Source organism: Leishmania panamensis, assembly GCF_000755165.1.
Source record: "Leishmania panamensis strain MHOM/PA/94/PSC-1 chromosome 26 sequence".
Taxonomy (NCBI): Eukaryota; Euglenozoa; class Kinetoplastea; order Trypanosomatida; family Trypanosomatidae; genus Leishmania; species Leishmania panamensis.
Genome location: NC_025872.1, coordinates 766,551 through 784,691, shown reverse-complemented (window position 1 = coordinate 784,691; position 18,141 = coordinate 766,551). Strand labels below are relative to the sequence as shown.

The window sequence follows — 18,141 nt, the reverse complement described above, 5'->3', positions numbered from 1 at the left end:
ATGCACGTGAGCCGTGGATGCCGCCCTGCTACTCACTGACTGCAAAGGAGAGAGGAGGAAGGAACTCAGGGGAAGACCTGCACCGACCCGAAGGCTCCGGTAGAGAGAAGAGAGAGCGGCACACCAAGATAGTGGGGTGGGCAAAACAAGAGAAGGGCGACAAAGCGCCGCACCGGTGTCGCTATTCGAAAAGCACAAGAAGCGAGGAAAAGGAGAAGAGATGATGCGCAGCTTATCTTACTACTGCCGCTGCTGCTGAGTGCCTCACGATGGGGGAGGGAAGTTTTTGTGCGTACCACCTGTATCTCCATGTTGATATTCATGAGCACGGTAGAGGGAGAGAAGGGGGCCATAGTGGAGTAAAGGGTAGGGTGATGATTACATACGTATCAGTGGCGTAGAGCAGAAAATGGTGAGGGGGAAGGAGCAGCCGCACGGCGCGTACATGGGCTCACAAACCAACAGAGGGTGTGGGGGGAGGGGGAGTCTGAAAGTGCAGGCACGCCACCGCGTACAGGAGAATAATGAAGATGTAGAGAGAGACGAGGAAGAACGTAAAGCCAGTCCCGGTGTCTTCTCCGCGGTGTTCCCTCCCCCCCCCCCCCTTCTGCCAGGTGTGGAAAGGTTCAAGTAAAACCAAAAGGCCTTCCCCTCACTAGACAAGTGTGCAAATATAAAACACGCTTGGGTGTGCACTGAGTCGCTGAGCTTTAAGTGCGAAACAGTCCATCGGCGTCGTTCTTCCGCTGCTGTTGCTCTTCTTCTTTCGATCGTCTCATCTGCCATACACTTGCATTTTCACCGAGTTGCCTCTCGCGAAGGCTGCTGATCCTTTTCTGCCAGCTTTCATGAAAACATACGGATGCGCCTACAGGCAGAGGCGTGTGTACTCTCTTCTACATACATATGAAATAGCGCAATGCTGAAAAGAAGCGGGGGGAGGGGGGGAGGGAAGTGGTGGACTGCAGGAGGGCACCTCTCTCTCTCCCCCCCCCCACTTGCCGTGTGCTCCGCCGACGGATATAGCAAGGCGGAGCCGATTGGACACACTTATAAGCAACACAGGCCTCTCCCATACCTCCCCCTCCCTTCCCACTCACCCCCTGCCCCGACGCACGCAGACATACATGTACACAAGTGTGCGCCCTACACAGGGAGGGGAAGGTGGTGAGAGGGGAGAAACAGCCTGAAGAAAACACAGATACGCACAGAGAGAGAGAGACCCAAGTACACTTGTTGACTTGATTGACCATTATCGCTCAGCCGCATGCCTCAGTTTTCTTCGAATAGGCAACGCAAAGTAGCTCAGTTACAGTGCGAGAGGGGGAGGGAAGCACCGAAAAGAGAAGAGGAGTGATGCACACAAATGCGCAGACAGAGACACGCGCGCTCGCGCACCAACACAAGCACATCCGCTCGCCTGTAGGGAGGGAGTGTGTGGGATGGGGGGAGCAAAAGAGAGAAAGCAAAACTGAGAAGGAAAAGGCACTGCATTGCAACGAAGCCACACACACACACACACCCTCTACCTGCACTGAGCAAGAAAGAGAAGAGGAGGGTGGTGCTCGCAGAGATACTGGCATGGGAACCGGGTGAAGGGGGAGGGGGGCAGATGTAGAGAAACGGGAAAAAGAGGGGAGCGAAAGGCACCCAAGACAACGAAGGGAGAAAATGTGAGATGACGATGACGATGACGATGACGACACACACACACACACAAGCACATCTGAAACCAGAAAAGAAAATAATAGTAAAAGTATCGATCAAATGAAGAATGGAAAGAGCGCTAATAACGGATCCAGAGAATAAAGATGAAAGGCGAAGAGTGGCACTGGCTCCTTCTTGGCGCACCTCTGCTCACAGCCCCCCACCACCACCACATCCACTTCCATCGGGAGCACGCTACGCCTCTGGAGTAGTCGAAGGCGGGGATACCACACTGCAAGCGTTAACACTGTAAAACTCCACGAACCTAGATGGGAGCAGAAGCACAGCAAGGGCCACGCAAACGCCCTCAAGGCCAAGCAGATAGTTGCTTCTCAAAGACCCTTGCGCGCTACCCTCTTCCCACGGGCACAGCGAGAATAAGAAGCAGGCACGTGTAGCACAGGTAAGGAGAAACCCACTCCACTTCAGTCACTGAGCATTATGTTGTTGTAGAGGGACTCGAATAAGTCGTCTCCGCCACTCTCAACAACCTCCGCAGTGGTGGTCGTCACTGCCCGAAAAGGAGAAACATTCCGATTCACATTTGCATCATACGTACCGCTTGGCACCAGTGCTGGAACCGATGCTGCTGCTGCAGCGGCAGATGTTGGCTCTGGCAGCGTCGCCCTCTTCGCCGCGGCACCGTCTACTGACGGAGCCGCGCCTGTCGCGGGGGAAAGCGGGGTTGAAAATGATGAGAGCTTCACTGGACGTGTCGCTAAAGAGGGAGATGCAAGCAGTTCGATCGGTACTGCCCTTGCCATCGTTGCCGCGCATGGTGTAGACGTCGTCGTCGTGGCAGGCGCCAGTGATCTTGTCGGGCTCAGACTCTCCTTGCAAGCCTGCAGCAGTGGTGGCACCCCACCGAGCATATTACGCGTAATGGAGGCAAGCAAGTCGTCTTCCTCGCACTCATCACTGCTACGGCACACGCTGGGTACACCAGGTAGATGGCAACTACCGCTAAGGCGTATTGCCATTGACGCGGTGTCACCCTCCACACGATGAAGAGGTGCCAGCTCCCCACTACCGCCAGCGCTTCTGTGGTGTGCGCCAGTGCTGCTGTTCAGCGCTGATGACTCATTCACGATCACGACCCCGTTCTGGTCAGCTACAGGGGGACGCTGAGCATCATTGGTGGCGAAGCTCAAGATGGCATTCTGGTACGCTGACGTCAACTCCATCGCGGCACCAGAGCACGTGTGGTCGGCGTGCGTCGGTGACGGCACCGAGCGAAGCAAGCTACCTGTTGCCGTTGCCGTCGTTGCAGTGGTGCTCGTGGCCCAGTGCCACCTCGCATGCACGTTGGCGTCGTCGTCATAGTACCGACCTGGGCTGCCGCTGCCGGGGCGATGGTGGTTGTCAATCTGGCTACTGTCCCGCCAAGTCGACGGGTGTGACACCTCCTCTCCCTCAACGTGCGGCACAAGTGACAACTTCTCGGCGAGCTGGCGGGCCTCGTGCAGGAATGGATGCTCGAGAGCCTCCTTCGCTGTCATGCGCTTCCGCGGATCCGGTTCGAGCAACTGCTGCACAAACGAGATGGCCGCGCTGCTGACGCCAGCCCAGCGAGCGCTGTTGCAGCGCGGCACCCGCTGCTGCTGCTGAAGCAGCGTTGCCCGCGAAGACGCGTTGAAAGGAAAGCAGCCGCTGAGAAGCACATATGCGACAATACCAATGGCATACAGGTCCATTGCGCGGGCGAGGCCCACTGTGGTCGAGCGCCGCGCCCAGCCGTTCTCCAGGATCCACGACAGCACTTCAGGCGGGAGGTACTTCTCTGTACCACACGGCGTGAGCAGTAGTGTTGCCTCAGTGTCGTCCGGCGTCGAGTGCACATCAGCCGCGGTGGCCGGAGGCAGTTGATGTTGAGAGGTGTAAATACAGCTAGCACACCGGTAGCGCAGCCCGGCACCGCCAGTGGTGCAGCAGCTGCCACTGCTTTCGGCGTTGAAGTGACTAGAGGTGACAGCAGTGGTGCCGGCTTGAAGCGGCAGGGTTGGAGGCACAGGCTGCGGAGGAATCACCGCTGCTCCTGGCGGCGTCTGTGGTTGTGCTGTCAGCACGCTCGGAGACAGGAGTGCAGCGCGCGCGCCATGCTCCTTATTTGGCCAGGATTTGCTGTGCTCCTCCCTTTCCTGTGTATCCCCCTCCTTTGGTTCAGCTGTGCTGCCGCCTTCCCATTCATCATCGGTCTCAGATGCGCTCATGCCGGTGCTGAAGGCGCCGCTGTCATCCTCACCTTCGGCCATGTCTTGTCGACTACTTGGACCAAAGCCCCTGGCTCTCGTGAGTGGGTTGGCAGGCGTGCACCATTCCTCTGCTCCACCGGCGCCGCCATTCTCTTCCTCATCCATCTCCTCCTCTACATCGAGAAAGCGTGTGAACATGTTCGCCGTGGACGGCATCGGTGAAGGCATCCCAACGCGCGACATGGTGCATTCCATCCCGCCGAATTCTGTGCCACCCGGCCCATGGTGGGTCATGCCAGCACCCACAGTCGTGCTGGGTGGGCGGCAAAGAAGTGGCGGCCTCGGTGGGGCACGCTTGGCCGCCGCGTAGCTGTCGCTGGAACTGTTTCCACTATTAAAATGCATCACTGCACCCGCAGCACCCCCAGTGCTGAGCGACGCTGGAGAGCCTAGACTGCCACTGAAGCTACTGTTGCTGGTGTTGCGATGGACTTGGGCGGTACCGGCGGCCAGTGTGGCACTAGTGGGTGGAAATGAGGCAATGTACGTTGGCGACGTGCTGGACGCGTTCAGGCTGCCGTGTCGTGCCACTGAGCCGCGCCCATGCGACGCGGAAGCGGTCGGTGAGAGGGCATTCACACGGGTGCGGCGAGCGAGCCCAAAGTCGATGAGGGTCACTCGCAGCAGGCGTGTGACATTGTGGGAGGCCCTCGAGCGGCTGTGCTGTGCCGCCGTCCGCGTTCCCACAGCGACCGTCGTCGAGGCGCAGCCTTGTCGGCCACACGCACTCATAGTCATTATGGTCGACGCATCGGACTTAAGTACAGTCTCCCCCAGCACCTCGAAAATGCGTGTGTCGGGAACTGAGGCGTCCGCCTCGGACAGGAGGATGTTCTCCAGCTTGATGTCGCGGTGAATGAGCCCAAAGGTGGTGTGCAGGTACTGCACTGTAGAGACGAGCTGAAAAAGTAGCAGCGCCGCCCGCGCCTCCGATGGCGCCCCGTAGCGGGAGATGTAGTGCTGTGCATCCATGCTGCCAGGGAAGACGCGCATCGCGATGACGAAAGCGTCTGGGGTGCGAATCGCCTCGAAGAACTGCGAACAGCCGGTGTGGTGAAGGCGGCGCAGGATCGATACCTCGCGCTCAATCTCAACAAGCTCGCGACGCACGCTGTCGCCATCGTTCTGCGCTGCTTGCTGCACATTGGAAGTGGCGCTTCCCGTCACGGCAGCAGCGGCAGAAGGCATGGCAGCAAGTGAGCCAAGCGGCGCCTTCGGCTTCTGGCGTGCCTTGCGCGGGATGACCTTGAGTGCAACAACGGGAATAGAGCGCAGAGACACGGTCAGTGACTCCTCGTGCGGTCTGCGATTTCTCGACTCATCCTCTGCCAGTGGCCCAGCCGTGTCACCGACAGCAGTTTCAGCCGCAGAGTCCACACGCAGCGCTGGAGACGACAAAGCTTCGTGCGTTGAGCTCTCCCTCCTGGCAATCGAAGCGCTCCTGCCTCCCTCCTGTGGCCCACCGCCACCGAGCTCGGCGCTGCTGCACGGGGCCACCTGCCTGCTCAACAGCGGCGAGGCGAAGCGCCGCAGTCCTTCTTTGCCGCGCAGGATAGGAACCGCCGCGTACACCTTGGAGAAAGCACCCTTGCCGATCATATCCACGACTGGATTGAACACGTACACGTCCTGCAGGTCATCCACACGGAGGCACAAGTGGGCAACGTCCTGCGACACCGTACCCGAGCGCAGTCCCGCCGGAAGAATCGAAGAGGGATGACTCGGGTTCTGCTGCTGCTGTCGCTGCAGCCGCACTCGGGAGCTGCGGTGGCGGTGTGATGCAGGGGCACCCATCTCCGGACAGCCACCCTTGTACACTGGCGGTAGGACCGGCACTGAGACAGCACGCAGCGCGGCCCGGCCTCCCCTCCTCCTATTATTCCTACCGCTGCCTCTGCCACTGCCGCGATACGGTGCCACTCGCCGGGCAGAAGTATCTCCGGCTTCGCAGCTAGGTGCACCGGCCGCAGCCGACAACAGTGACACAGTACCTTTCAGCGAGCACGCTAGGACCGCCGTCAGAGGGGAGCCAAAGAACAATGTGTCATTGCCATTCACAACACAGTTGTCACCCCTGGAAATGCCTGTCGTCGCAGCAGCGCCCGTCGGAGCGGAGGCCGTGTCGCCTGCAGGGACGCCAGCGCTCTCCGCGCCTGCGTTTACAGCCACTGGCGATGTTGACGGCAACACCGGCTCACGGCTTCCCTCCGTCTCCGCCAGCCCGCGGAGCTGCTGCTGATAAAAGAAGCGCTCAAACGCGCACAAGGGAAGGTTTCTCAGCGCGAAAACCTCCGCTGAGCTCTCCGCCGCGGCGTCGTTGAGGTTCTCGAAGGCGTCTGAGGAAACGTCGGACGCCCACAGCGCCGCCTTCGGGTTCAGCCCCTTCTCGTACAAAATGAGGCGCGGGGCGTGGTGCAGGACTATCACAGCTTCGGCGGCCCCGGGGACCCGGTGAACATCTGTTATCTCGTCAGATGCGGAAATGCAGGTCATGCGCTTGTGGTGTGGCTCGGCGGCGTCCTTGCATCCTCGATCGCGCTGAAGAGGCGACTCACCGCTGAGTTCACGCGACGCGACGTCAAGGTGTCCTGCAGCGTACCGATGCCGACATGACCGCAGCGGTGCTGAGGCAGCGCGGGGCCGAAAGAGCATGAGCAGTCGCTCAGCGGCGCGCGCCTCCTGCTCCGAGGGAACATACAACGCACACGAGTGCGTATCCAGAGCCTGTGCAGACCCAGCGGCAGCTCTAACGAAAGGTGAGAAGGTGCCGACTGAACCTGACACCGAGAGTGGGCTGCAGAGAACATGAGTAGTAGTAGAACCCCGCTGCACCGCCGGCTCACCACGGAAAGCGGCAGTATCCTCACTGAGAGGCCGCGGTGGCGGCAGTGAGGATGACGTAACCGCGGCTCTACGTTTGTTGTCCAGCTTCTCCTTTGCCTTCTCATTCATCGCACGGTGTTGCTGCTGTTGACGTCCGCCATAATGGCCCTCCTCCTCGTCTGCCATACAACCCGTGGCGCGTTCCATCTCCCTCGCACCGTTGTGCAGTCGCTCACTCGAAGCACTGCGCACGGATGTCCCCACTGTTGAGGCTATCAACAGACTCGAGCATTGCCGACTTTGGTGCTGTGCCTCCTCCTCCTGTTGTTGTGGTTGCTGCTGCTGCTGCTGTGCGCGGAGGTACTGTTCTCGCACTGCACGTGCCTTTTGCAGCAGCCGTGCGACGCCCGACGCTAAGGGACGAGTGCCGAAAGAGGAGTAGTTGGCGTAGCAGCCGCGAAGCACAACGTGATCGACCGGGATGGGCTGCTCACGCACACGATAAGTGCGCCACCAGCGCAGCCGGTCGACAACTTGCACTGCCGTCATCGGCTCGACAGAGGTGGTAGCGCGGCTGTCACGCACGGAAGGCTTCTGCTGCCCCAAATGCTGGTCTCCCTCCTCGCCGACATCGTGGTACGCGTTGTTGCTGTGTATAGTGGTGCGTCCGCTATGTAAGGGTACATCAGACATGGCTGTCAAGCGCGCTCAAACAGGGAGAGACGACGGCGAACTCAACCACAGCGTAAGCGATACAGAAAAGTGTCACTTCCTCCTACTTGAGCTGATACGCCACTACAGGACTGAAAGTTAGCAAAGAAATCCGAGACGGAAAAGATGAGCACGATGATAACGAGAAGGGGGAAAAGAGGGTTGAGAAAGCGCTGCAATGTGTGAAGTGAAAAAATGCGATCAAACAAATAAACAAGCACACACACACACACGCATACGAAAATATATCTTCATCTATCGTACTCCCTCTCCCTCTACCTCTCCCTCTAGCTCTACCTCTACCTCTAGCTATATAAATATAGAATGATAGAGAGGTGTGTATGTGTATCGATATACCTAAGGCGCACACACATACACGTGTGTGGGTGTGGGTGTATATCAATAGAGAGAGAGATACGATCAACAACGAAGAAGCAGAGAGATCACACAAGCGATAATGCGCAATCCTTTTCTCGGAGGAAAGAGAAAAACAGATGCGTAAGCAGAAGAAACACACACAACACACACGCACGTGCCCTCACCTGAGAGAGTACGAGAAAGATACACAAACACGCAAGGTAGGGAGAGATGGACAAGAAGGCAGAGCAGGAAAACAATACACATCCATATGAGGATATGCATGTAGATCGAGATATTCGATACCTCTGGGGGTGTGGGTGTGGGGGTGTGCTGACACAGAAGGCAAGAGCACTAGCGAAGAAACCAACAAGAGAGAAAACTAAAGCCAAGATAAGACAAGCAAGAGAGGAGCGGAAGGGATACGGGGTGGAGGCGTGATCGTGAGCGTCGCTCGCGGGGGGGAGCAGAGATGGAGATCGGATGCTCTCTTCTTCTGTGGTGCTTCTTCTTAGAGAGCTGCTATGTACAGTGAACAGGGCCTCTACAGCTGCTGGGAGAGTAAGTGAGGAGCGAAAAGATACAGATGGGACACACGTGCAAGGCGAGTAATATGCTTAAGCCGGGGTGTATGGCAAGACGAGTGGGTGGAGTGGGGGTGGGGGTGGGGGGCTCAAGAGGGATGGTGAAGAATTCAGCACTGCTGGTGGGTAAAATGCGTTGCGTGTGCCGGCAAAAAGAGGAAGTGTGACGCTGTAAAATGGCAAAAGGGCAGGCGCAGTGCAGAAACCTGAAAAGAGAGGAAAAGGGCCAAGGAGGTGTAAGAGGGGAGAGGGGCCACGACGACACAAAGCGAAAACAGCTCACACGCAGAGGCGCACCACGAAAGGCAAAACCGAAGATCCAACACGGGCGACAACGAAGCAGAGATGAAAAAAAGATCGAAACACGAACAAAAAGAAAACCCCTCGTTTTTTTTTGTTGTTGAGAGCAGTCGCCCCACACACGCGCACACGCATACAACCTGAGGTAGTGGGGAGGTGCACCAAGGGAGGGGGTGAGGCAATACTCAATCGTTCCAGTTTTGCAGAAGACGCCGAGGGAATTACAGTACCAAGCGCGCACACACACACAGGTACGAGCACCAACAACTGTAGAGGACAACAACAACAACAACAACACAGAAGCGACAAGAGTAGATGTAGCAGAACGAGAGACACGCACCCCGCAAAAAACAACGGCAGCAACAGCACGCCCTCCCAGACACGGACGGCGCAACGCGAGAAGAGCACAGTGAAGGCGTTAAGTGCGCCAATTAAAAAAAAAAAACGAAAGGAGATTCAGTCAGAAGTCGGAAGTGGCAATGCGGAAAAGGCAAACGGAAAGAGGGCGGAGGTGTATGCACACCAAGAGCAGAGAAGAAAATAACAAATAAACAGACACACAAACGAGAGCGGGACGAGAAGCGACGAGCGCGCAGACAGTGAAGCGTGGAGAAAAGGGAGGAGGACGCACTGAAAGGAAAATAATGACGACAGTGTTGGCAGCGGTGACAGCTGCAGGGGTGGCTGGTGGTGGTAGTCGGTGCAGTGAAAGCCCCAGCACAAGATGGAAGAGAAAGAGAGAGGCGTGAGCGAACGGTGGACAGCGCTACACAGAGACAGGGGAGAGCACAACAGGGGGAAGCCAATCAACTGTTTTGCATCCGGCGCTGAGGGTGATGATGCACGCAGTAGGTGTGCGCCTGTGAAAGTGAGAGAGGCCGACGACGAGAACAAAAGAAAAACTGCAAATGCACGCGCTACACAGACGCGCTGGCCCAATTCGCTGGAACGGGATTGGTGGTAGAGGAGTGGGTAGAAATGGTGCAGAGCTGGACTGACCGGTTTCGTCTGCGAGTTGACGGAGAGCGAGGTGAGCCCGCTCCCTTGTGCCTTAGCAGCTGGAAGTCCTCCACGTGGGGGCGCGCGTGCCTAGCCTTGTGAGGCGAGACCCTGTGACGTGCAGAGCGGGGTGGAAAGTGAGCAGCAAAGTAGGGCAGAGGGATGGAGCTGAAGAACCCTTCTTAGTGTCGCAAGAACCATAGATATGAGGGCAGATGCGAGGCTGCCACGTCGAGGCACCAACACCGGAGGCCAACGAAACGGTGAAAAGAGGGAGGGGGGCGAACGAAAGAAAAGCCAAAAGCGCAAAAAAAAAAAGAGAGTCGGCGCTGAGTTGAGGAGACGGACAGCCGTAGTGCGTTGGTGCGCGTGTGGGTGCGGGCGGGAGGGGGAGGGGCGCGGGAGGAGGAGGAGGAGAACGAGGGCAGACACTGTTGCTGGGCGTGTGCGTATTCGTGTGAATGTGCCACTGAATACGGTTTGCCTCCGTAGGTATGTGCGTGAGTCTGTCTCTTGTGTTCCGTGCCTGTGCACGGGCGTCGCTCTTGAGAATCGAGCAGGCAAAACCAAAGGCAGGTGGACTGCCGCACCGACTGAGAGAGGCCTCCCCACGCGCAAGCAGAGGAGAAGGAGGAAGAGGGGGAGAGGGCGGGCGGCAAAACGACTCCACAACACGAGCCGACGGGAAGAAGAAAACGAAGAATAATCTTCACAGCAGAAGTACAATACCAGCCAGAACACAACAAGGAGACACACTTGCGCACGAGACACGGAGAAACCAAGAGAGGGGGACGGAGATGATCAAGGGTGTGTGTGTGTGGGTGTGTGGGTGTGTGAAATTGGGGGGAAGGAACCACCAGCAGAGCAACGATGGCAATGGAAGAGAGAGAAAGACACAACGGAAGCAACAAAGCTCGTCGTGAGAATAGGGGGGTTAGAAGTGCGAAGAAGAGAGGAAAACAGTTTCACAGCAGGTACATACAGAGAGACAGACAGACAACTGCGCTGTCACAGGCACGAGAACTCCACCGCTCCAAAGCGTGTGGCCAAGTGAAAAGATGTGATGAGGGTTGATAAGAAGCGAGAGGAAGAAGAGATAAGAGGTTGAGAAGGCACTCCTCTACGTGTGTGTGTGTGTGTGTGTGTGTCTGCGTAAGGGGAATCAGTGCAAATGCAAGAGGAGCACTCGTGAGATTAGCTGCCAAGGCGATCGGTGAATTGGTAAGTATATGTCAAGCGGTGAATCACCTCAGCAGCAGCGATGTCAAACAACTCAGAGACACTCATACAGGAGTTCCGCCTACAAGAACAGAGAATGGAGGAGAGAAACAAACAAACGCACGCGAATATGCCTTTCTTCTTCTTTTTGGAGCGTATGGTTGTGCGCCTTAATTGTTGGAATGTGGGAGGCCGCCCGGTTTCCTCGGTGGTGGTCGCGTTCGCACTGGGATTCCAAGAGCGAAAGAGGACGGTTGAACAGTAGAGAAAGGGGGGAGAGAGAGAGAGAGACGAAGAGGAGGGGTGAAGAAAGTGTTGGGCCTGGCGAACAGAGGGAGAGGGGGAGGGGGAGGGGCCTTTCACACGAAAAAAAAAATGGTCTGCCTGTGCTCTTTGTTTGTCTTCTTTTTTTTCGTATTCTATCGCGCCTTTGCGAGACCGGTCGTGGGCTTTTTTCGCCTCTCTCCGCTGTGCGTTCTGTCTTCGCCGGTAACGTGAGCCACGCCCCGGTGCATCTACCACCGAGACTAGAAATAACCAAAGAGAAAGGAAGGGAGAATACGCTGTACGTGAGTGTGTGTACGCATGAAGGAAAAAAAAAGGCTGGAGTGGCGGGAGGAAGAAGCAGCGGCACGGTTGCAAGCCACATGCAAGACAAGAGAAGCAGAGGAGGAAGAACAGTGTACGGGTATGTGGGAAAGGGGCCATTTTCAGCATTGCATCCACCCCTTGATGAAGATTGACACAGACTGAGACACACGCACACACACAGACACACAGTCGCCGACGGGGCTGGCGGCTTGTTCAAGCGTGCGTAGAAAAGGGGTCGCACTCGTTGAAAAGACACACTCACGGGTGTTGTGCCTCGCTATCATGCTCTCTTTCGTTTTGTCCACTACCTCGGCGTTATGGACAGGTGAACAAAGAAAGGGGCCAGTGAGTGTGACGGAGAGCGCTCCTGTGCATAACAGAGAAGTAAGAGCACAAGGGGACGGAGAGTGCTGGAAGAGGTGGGGATGGCGGCGACGTTGGCGTTGGGCTTTAGCCACTCCCCCAAGACAAGAACGCCGCCTTAGTAGCACACACACAGAGAGAGAGAGAGAGAGAAAGAAAGAAAGAGAAAGAGAGGGGGGTGTGCACGTACACGCATGTCGCTCCGTCGTCCCACCACCACCCATAATGAGTTCGTTACTTGTGCCTGCGTGGCTCTTAGTCGCTTGCTTTATAAAAGTTACTCGTCGTTAGTTAAGCTCACCACTGCTCAAGCACACACACACACAAATGCATCCACGATATAGGCAAATACACGCAGGGTAGAGAAAGGCGTAAACACCTCCTTTCCGGCGTCAGCTTAAGAAATAGAGAGGAGAGGGGGAGAGAGAGAGAAAGGGAAGGAGGGGGAGGGAGAGTGAGTCGCAGCGACGCCCTGAGCGAGTCGGCGTATTCGGCCCAGTGGATCCGACCGCTGGGCGGTGTGTGCGCGACTGTGCCGCTTACACCGAGGCCACACCGGCAAGTGTAGAGCGCACCTCTTACACAAGCCCATCGATGCGCGTGTAAGCTGTGTTTCTGCACGGGCGAGAGTGCAGAGCCGCCCCCGCCCTTCCAGCTTCCCCTCCCACCGGGTGGGGCACGAAGGAGGCCGGATGGGTGGGACCGACTCTAAAGTCACGGACCGCAGAAAGGATGGGAGAGAAGGGGCCAGAAGACCGCTGTGACGCGCTCTCAAATCAAGCGGAAACTACAAAGCAGCGCTGGCAGGCAGAGCAACGATGGCGCTTGCGCTGAGGAGAGAAGGGGGAGCTCGGCCGCCCTCGGTCGTGCCGCACCGCCGTGTCGCCAGAAAGGGCCTCAACGCTGCGAGCAGGCAACGGAAGGACACAACACGCTGTTGAAGGGGCCAGCACCTTCCCGCTTGCCGGCTTAGGGGGAGCGAAAGGGGTAAGGAGGTGGGAGAACGAGGGCCGCTCGCCGACATTCACGGTGTCCAAGGCGTGCTTTCACCATAGCCTATAAAGGAACTGGAGTTGCATGAAGCAGTGCATCTTTACAGAGTTGCTCTCCCTCTATATCTCTGGGTGCCGTTCGATCACACAGATCATCTTACGACCCGTCATCATCGCCCCAAGAAAGAGACACACAATATCTCGCCATCAGTGCCAAGAATGATGTGAGAAGAAGGCACAACACCACCACACATGGACTGAACGAGAAGAGGCGGGAGAGAAGCAGACGTTACATAGGACACTGGTGAAAGGGCCTCTCTCTCTCTCGCTTGCGTGTTTCCCCCTTGCCCTTTTCCTCTCCTTTGCTTGTAGGCCGACTCTTGAGGACACACACACACATACACACATTCACACCAGCACGTACACGCTCATGAGCATTGCCGCCATTGGCAGCAACAGGAGAGGCGAGAGTTGCCGCTGTGGCGGAAAAATAGAGAGAACTATGAAGGGAAGCCACGTGAGCGCCTCCACAAGCGATGACAGGGTGACGGGAGGGGGAGGGAGGGAAAGGAGAGAAGACAATTCGCAGAAGAAAAAAGGAGGGGACGCAAGCACTGACCAGCGCTCACGTAACACACAACAAGACAGGAGCTGAGGACACAGGCAGCGCGGATTCAAACTGGAGCTAAAACAAAGGGAGAGGGGAATGGGGGTGCAGAAAAATTTGGCAGCGGTGTGCAGCATAGTGCATTGCAACAACACTGCCTCATCAAGCACGTAGAGGCGCGACTCTCCGAAGCGCCACGCCAGGGCATCACGATAGTACGAAAAAGAACGCCGCTTGATGAGATTTTCTGCGTATGCGCCTACGAGCCAGTGCTTCCTCCTCCTCGCTTGCTGTGGCCCATCATAAGAGTTACATGGTTACCACCTTCTCAATCATCTGCACCTCGCCGTTCGCGGTGACAACGACGCATCCAGCACCGTTACGGTGGCCCATGTAGTTGCTGCTGCTAAAGATGGTAAGCACTTTGTTGCTCTTACTCCACCGCAGCCCATGCGCCTTCTCCTGATGAGCGCGGAAGAGCATGGAGTAGTGGTACGCAGTGAGGAACGTGTCGACTGCCTTGGCAGAGAAGGAGACCACGTTGCTGCCGCGGGTGTTGACAGTGAAGCCCCACTCGTTGACGTGCATGTGGGCTGTTGGCCTTCTAGCGGTGGCACCAGCGGTGTCTTGCACGGCCCCAGCGTCCCGGGAAACCTCCCAGTCCGCGCGTGCCGCCTCCTTTTCCAGCTCCATCGAGGTGGGGTCCGACCAGAGCAAGTCAAACATGATGTACCAGCCCTTGCGCACGTCGCCCTCGGTCAGCTGCGGCAAAAAGTCGCTGCTGCGGCGCGCAACCGTCAGCGACTTGTGGCTCTGGCACCGCTCCTGCTCACTGTGCAGCGCAGACGGCGACCTCGTCGTCGAGGACAAGGAGGACGCCACCGAGCACAATGAGGTGCGGGACAATGTCTCCGCCTCTAGTCGCGCTGCGGCTGCGGCAATTTCGTGGTTGCCCGCACTTCTGCCCACACTGCTGCTACTCTTCATCCTACACCGATTCGAGGTAGAAGACAAAGCCTCCGAGGAGGGAGACACACTCAGGGTAGTGGTAGTGGCAACACCAGCAGCGGCAGCGGCCTCTGCGTCCTCGCGTCGGCACGCTGCTGTAAAGCCGGGTGGGGCAGCGGACGGGTAGCGGCGCCATAGTACCTCCAGCTCCTGCTTCACAAAGTAGTCCGGCATGCACTCGACGTCATCCTTCACGGCCGGGTTGTTCGGGAACAACGTGAGCATGCGGGGAAAGGAGAGACTGCGCAGAAAGGCGAGCGCGTTCTCCACCAGCGGCGAACGGTCAAAGCGGGGGATGCCACCGTGGGCACACAAAATGCGCTCCTCGTGCGCCTCATGCCGAGACGGCTGCCCATATGCTAGAGAGGCGTCCGCAATCGTGCTGTAGCCGGGCGGCAGCGGGGACGCTGCCGCCGCGCTGGCAGAGTTCTGGGACAATGCGTCGGCACTTTCCTTGTCGCCGCTAGCCACCTCGCCGTTGCGGTGCGGCGTGCAGAAGGGCTTCGAGTCGAATGAAGGCATTCGCGTTGCCGAGTCAGGCGCCAGCGACGACGTTGGGCGAGCCTGCCTGGTTCTATCTCCGTCATGGAGCAGCAACGCTGGCCGACTCACGTACAGGTTCGGGTGCATCACGGTCTGCTGCGACCGCAGGAACGACAAATTTGGTGCGCTCGGAATCACCAGCTCCGCTGCCAGCGGGAGGTATTTGAACAGTGCCGTCACCTCCCGGAAGAGCTTCGTTCCCTCTGTGTAGCCGAAGACAGTGTGGCACTGAGCCAGGAAGCAGCTATGGCCGTAGGTGCGCAGATCACCGCAGACAACGCGGTCCTCGTGGTTGCCGCGAAGCATGACTATCTTCGAGGCGTTCATAATCTTGAGCGAGAAGAGAAGCATGACGCACTCCAGCGAGAAGGGGCCACGATCAACGTAGTCGCCGAGGCACAAGATGTTGGCTGGGGTGAGGTTGAAGTCGTGGAAAATCAGTAGCCGCTTCAGGAAGAAGGACAAGTCCTCGAAGTTGCCGTGGATGTCGCCGAAGACAAAGGCCGGTGCGTTGATGCGAGGGAAGAGGCCATGGTGGGGCGAGAGCGTTTCCTGCTCTAGCAGCGGCCGCACCTGGGCCACGACGCGGTGGCACAGCCGCAAAAAGTAGCCCTTGCTCTCCGGCGTGCGATAATAGAGAAAAGTGCCGCCAACGTAGTTGCGCATGATGTAGTGGTACGGGCTCTCCTCCAGCCTCGCCACCGGAGCAGGGTACATAGTGCGCAGCGCCACAACAGCAGACTGTGAATGCTCCCGCTGCGGCTCACAGGTGTAGTGGCAATGGCGCGATGAGGTATCGCTGTAGCCGGCGTGTTTGACGTCAGTGACGTGAGATTTCCCTCCGTCAGCGGGCGTGGGGTCTCTGGCAAAAGCACAACAGACACCGGTGGACGAGTGGGACGAAGCGATGCGCTCGCTCGAGTGCAACACCTGCCGTGGGGATAAACTCGACTTCGCCACTGGACTGGAGACCACGGCGAAGGGCCGCGGAGCCTCCTCCCCCGCGGCGCAGCCAACGGCGCCTTCCCGCGAGGCCGCCTCTGCCTTCTCACGAGTGGTGCAGGGCAGGAACTGTACGCCAGCTTCATCTTGCTGCTGGAAAAGGTCCCCTGGGAACGGTGTGAGTATGTCTAGAGAATCAGTGCGAACAACATCAAACACATCAGCGTCCTTATCCTCCGTCACTTCCTCAGCGTCTTCGTCCTCATCTCCGCCGACCTCCACCAGCAGCATCTCCATCGGCTCACCACAGGGCATATCCTGATGCCGCTCTGACCACCGTAGGCGCTTCGTGAGGCGGGACAAGATGCGCATCTCGTGAGTCTTGACTGTGGCAAACGTGTTTGGCGTAGCGACGCTGTCGGCGGTGAAGAAGAGCTCCGGCGACGGATTGCATGCCGCAGGAGCACCAGAGAATGGGGGGTCTCTGTGGCACTGAGACGCAATCTGGCAATGCGCCGACGTCATCGTCACATGTTTGTCGTTGAAACTCGACAACTCTGGCGACTGCGCCCACGCCTCTGCGGGCCCGTGACTCGGTCGAAGGCATGGCGTATCTGGCCCTGCGGGAGTCGGCTGAACCTTCTGCGTGAGGAGCTCCTGGAGGGAGCGAATCTTCGGTACCCCGCTGTCGTGCACGCAGCGTACGTATGAATTCACGCGTATGGTGCTCGTATGGGGTCCGTAGAGATGCTCATCTGCTGTCGCCACACCTGCGCCACCACGGGTGGACAGCTGCAGATGCAGTGGGACAAACTGCACCGCGGCATCCTCAACGTGCACGACGCTACCGATGCCCTTGGTTCTATGGGCAGACATGCGAGGCTCACTGGCGCGTACCCGGAGTGCTGTGCTGTGCGTGTGGTAGGTGGCGTCGGCAGAAGAGGAAGGGGGGAAGCTTCTCTGTATCGCGCCCTTCGCAAGGCGTAAAAGGCGCTGAGAAGAGAAGGCCAAAGTACTCTCACTCGGTTAGGAAAGCGCACAGAGGAGGGAACAAGGAAAGATAGCGTAGACAGTGGCGGATCGTATTTAACGAAGACAAGGCCCGAGACAGTGGCACACGGCGAACAGGAAAAAAAAAACTAAAAGACGAAAGAAAAGAGTGAGCAAAAGAGAGAGAGAGAGAGAATGTGTACGCACACGGCCTCTCTCTCCCCCCTCCCTCCCTCTCGCTGTCTGTCTCTCGCGAGTGGTGTGTCGTCGTCACACAGATGCAGCGATCACGCGCAGAGGCAAGCACATACGAAAGAAAAACAAAGCCCAGTGGCCTACGTGTGCCTCAATCGTAGAGGAGAAAGAGGGGGAGGGAGGGAGTGGAAGGAACAAAGATGACAGTGGATGTGGCAAGGGGTAAACAAAATAAGTTACTCGGAAAAGCAACCAAACGACTCAGGGAAGAAAAGAGAAGCAATTCCGTTAGCAAGCACAGCCTCTCCGATAGGTAGACACGGAGAAGAGTTGGGAAAATGGAAAGGCGGGGACAGAAGAGTCTGCGCTCGCAAGAAAACGAGCACACAGGCCCGCGATACCGGCCAAAACACACGTGGGTGTGTATGAAAGTGTGCCTCTCCCCTTCAATCCTTCCTAGTTGATTCTATATTTGCTTGTTCGTGGGGGAGAGGGAGGGGAAAGGGTAAGGATGAGCTGATGAGCTTGTGATTGCTTCGCGTGTGTGTGTGCTTGCCTCTCACTCCGTCGAGTCTTTTATGTCCCTCTTTCCCTTTTTGCCTACGCTGAATTTCGCCAAGAGATGCGCTTGCAAGAGTTAAGCAACACACTTGGTGTGTGTGCCCATGACAAGTGAGTCGAAAGGCGACCGTGAAGGTGAAGAGAGTGAAAGGGGAAGGCGGAAACAAGGAGAGGTATGCAGATGTAGGGAGAGGTGGAAAGAGACGGAGAATGGCGGGTTGCACATGGGGCAGTTGATCGCAAGACACCATATAAAGGAAAGCGGAGGCATGTAAGCCTCACAGTCGATGTTCTGAAATACCTGTAAAAAGGGGGCGAAAGACAGGTGAAGGGGCCTCTCTCTCTCTCGCTTGCGCTTGCGCTACCGCTGCTGTTGGTAGGGTCTTGCCAACTCGGTG

The 18,141-nt window shown here is 57.5% G+C and overlaps 2 protein-coding genes across 2 annotated transcripts; both read right to left on the bottom strand.

The window, feature by feature from the left end:
• Positions 1-2,132: 2,132 nt before the first annotated feature.
• On the bottom strand, positions 2,133-7,475 carry LPMP_262070 (protein kinase, putative; the record flags this gene model as incomplete). Its single annotated transcript, XM_010701724.1, has 1 exon — positions 2,133-7,475. One exon carries the CDS (start codon positions 7,473-7,475, stop codon positions 2,133-2,135), a length of 5,343 nt encoding a protein of 1,780 aa, XP_010700026.1.
• Positions 7,476-13,813: 6,338 nt separating this feature from the next.
• Positions 13,814-16,873, bottom strand: LPMP_262060 (serine/threonine protein phosphatase-like protein; the record flags this gene model as incomplete). Its single annotated transcript, XM_010701723.1, has 1 exon — positions 13,814-16,873. One exon carries the CDS (start codon positions 16,871-16,873, stop codon positions 13,814-13,816), a length of 3,060 nt encoding a protein of 1,019 aa, XP_010700025.1.
• Positions 16,874-18,141: the final 1,268 nt, after the last annotated feature.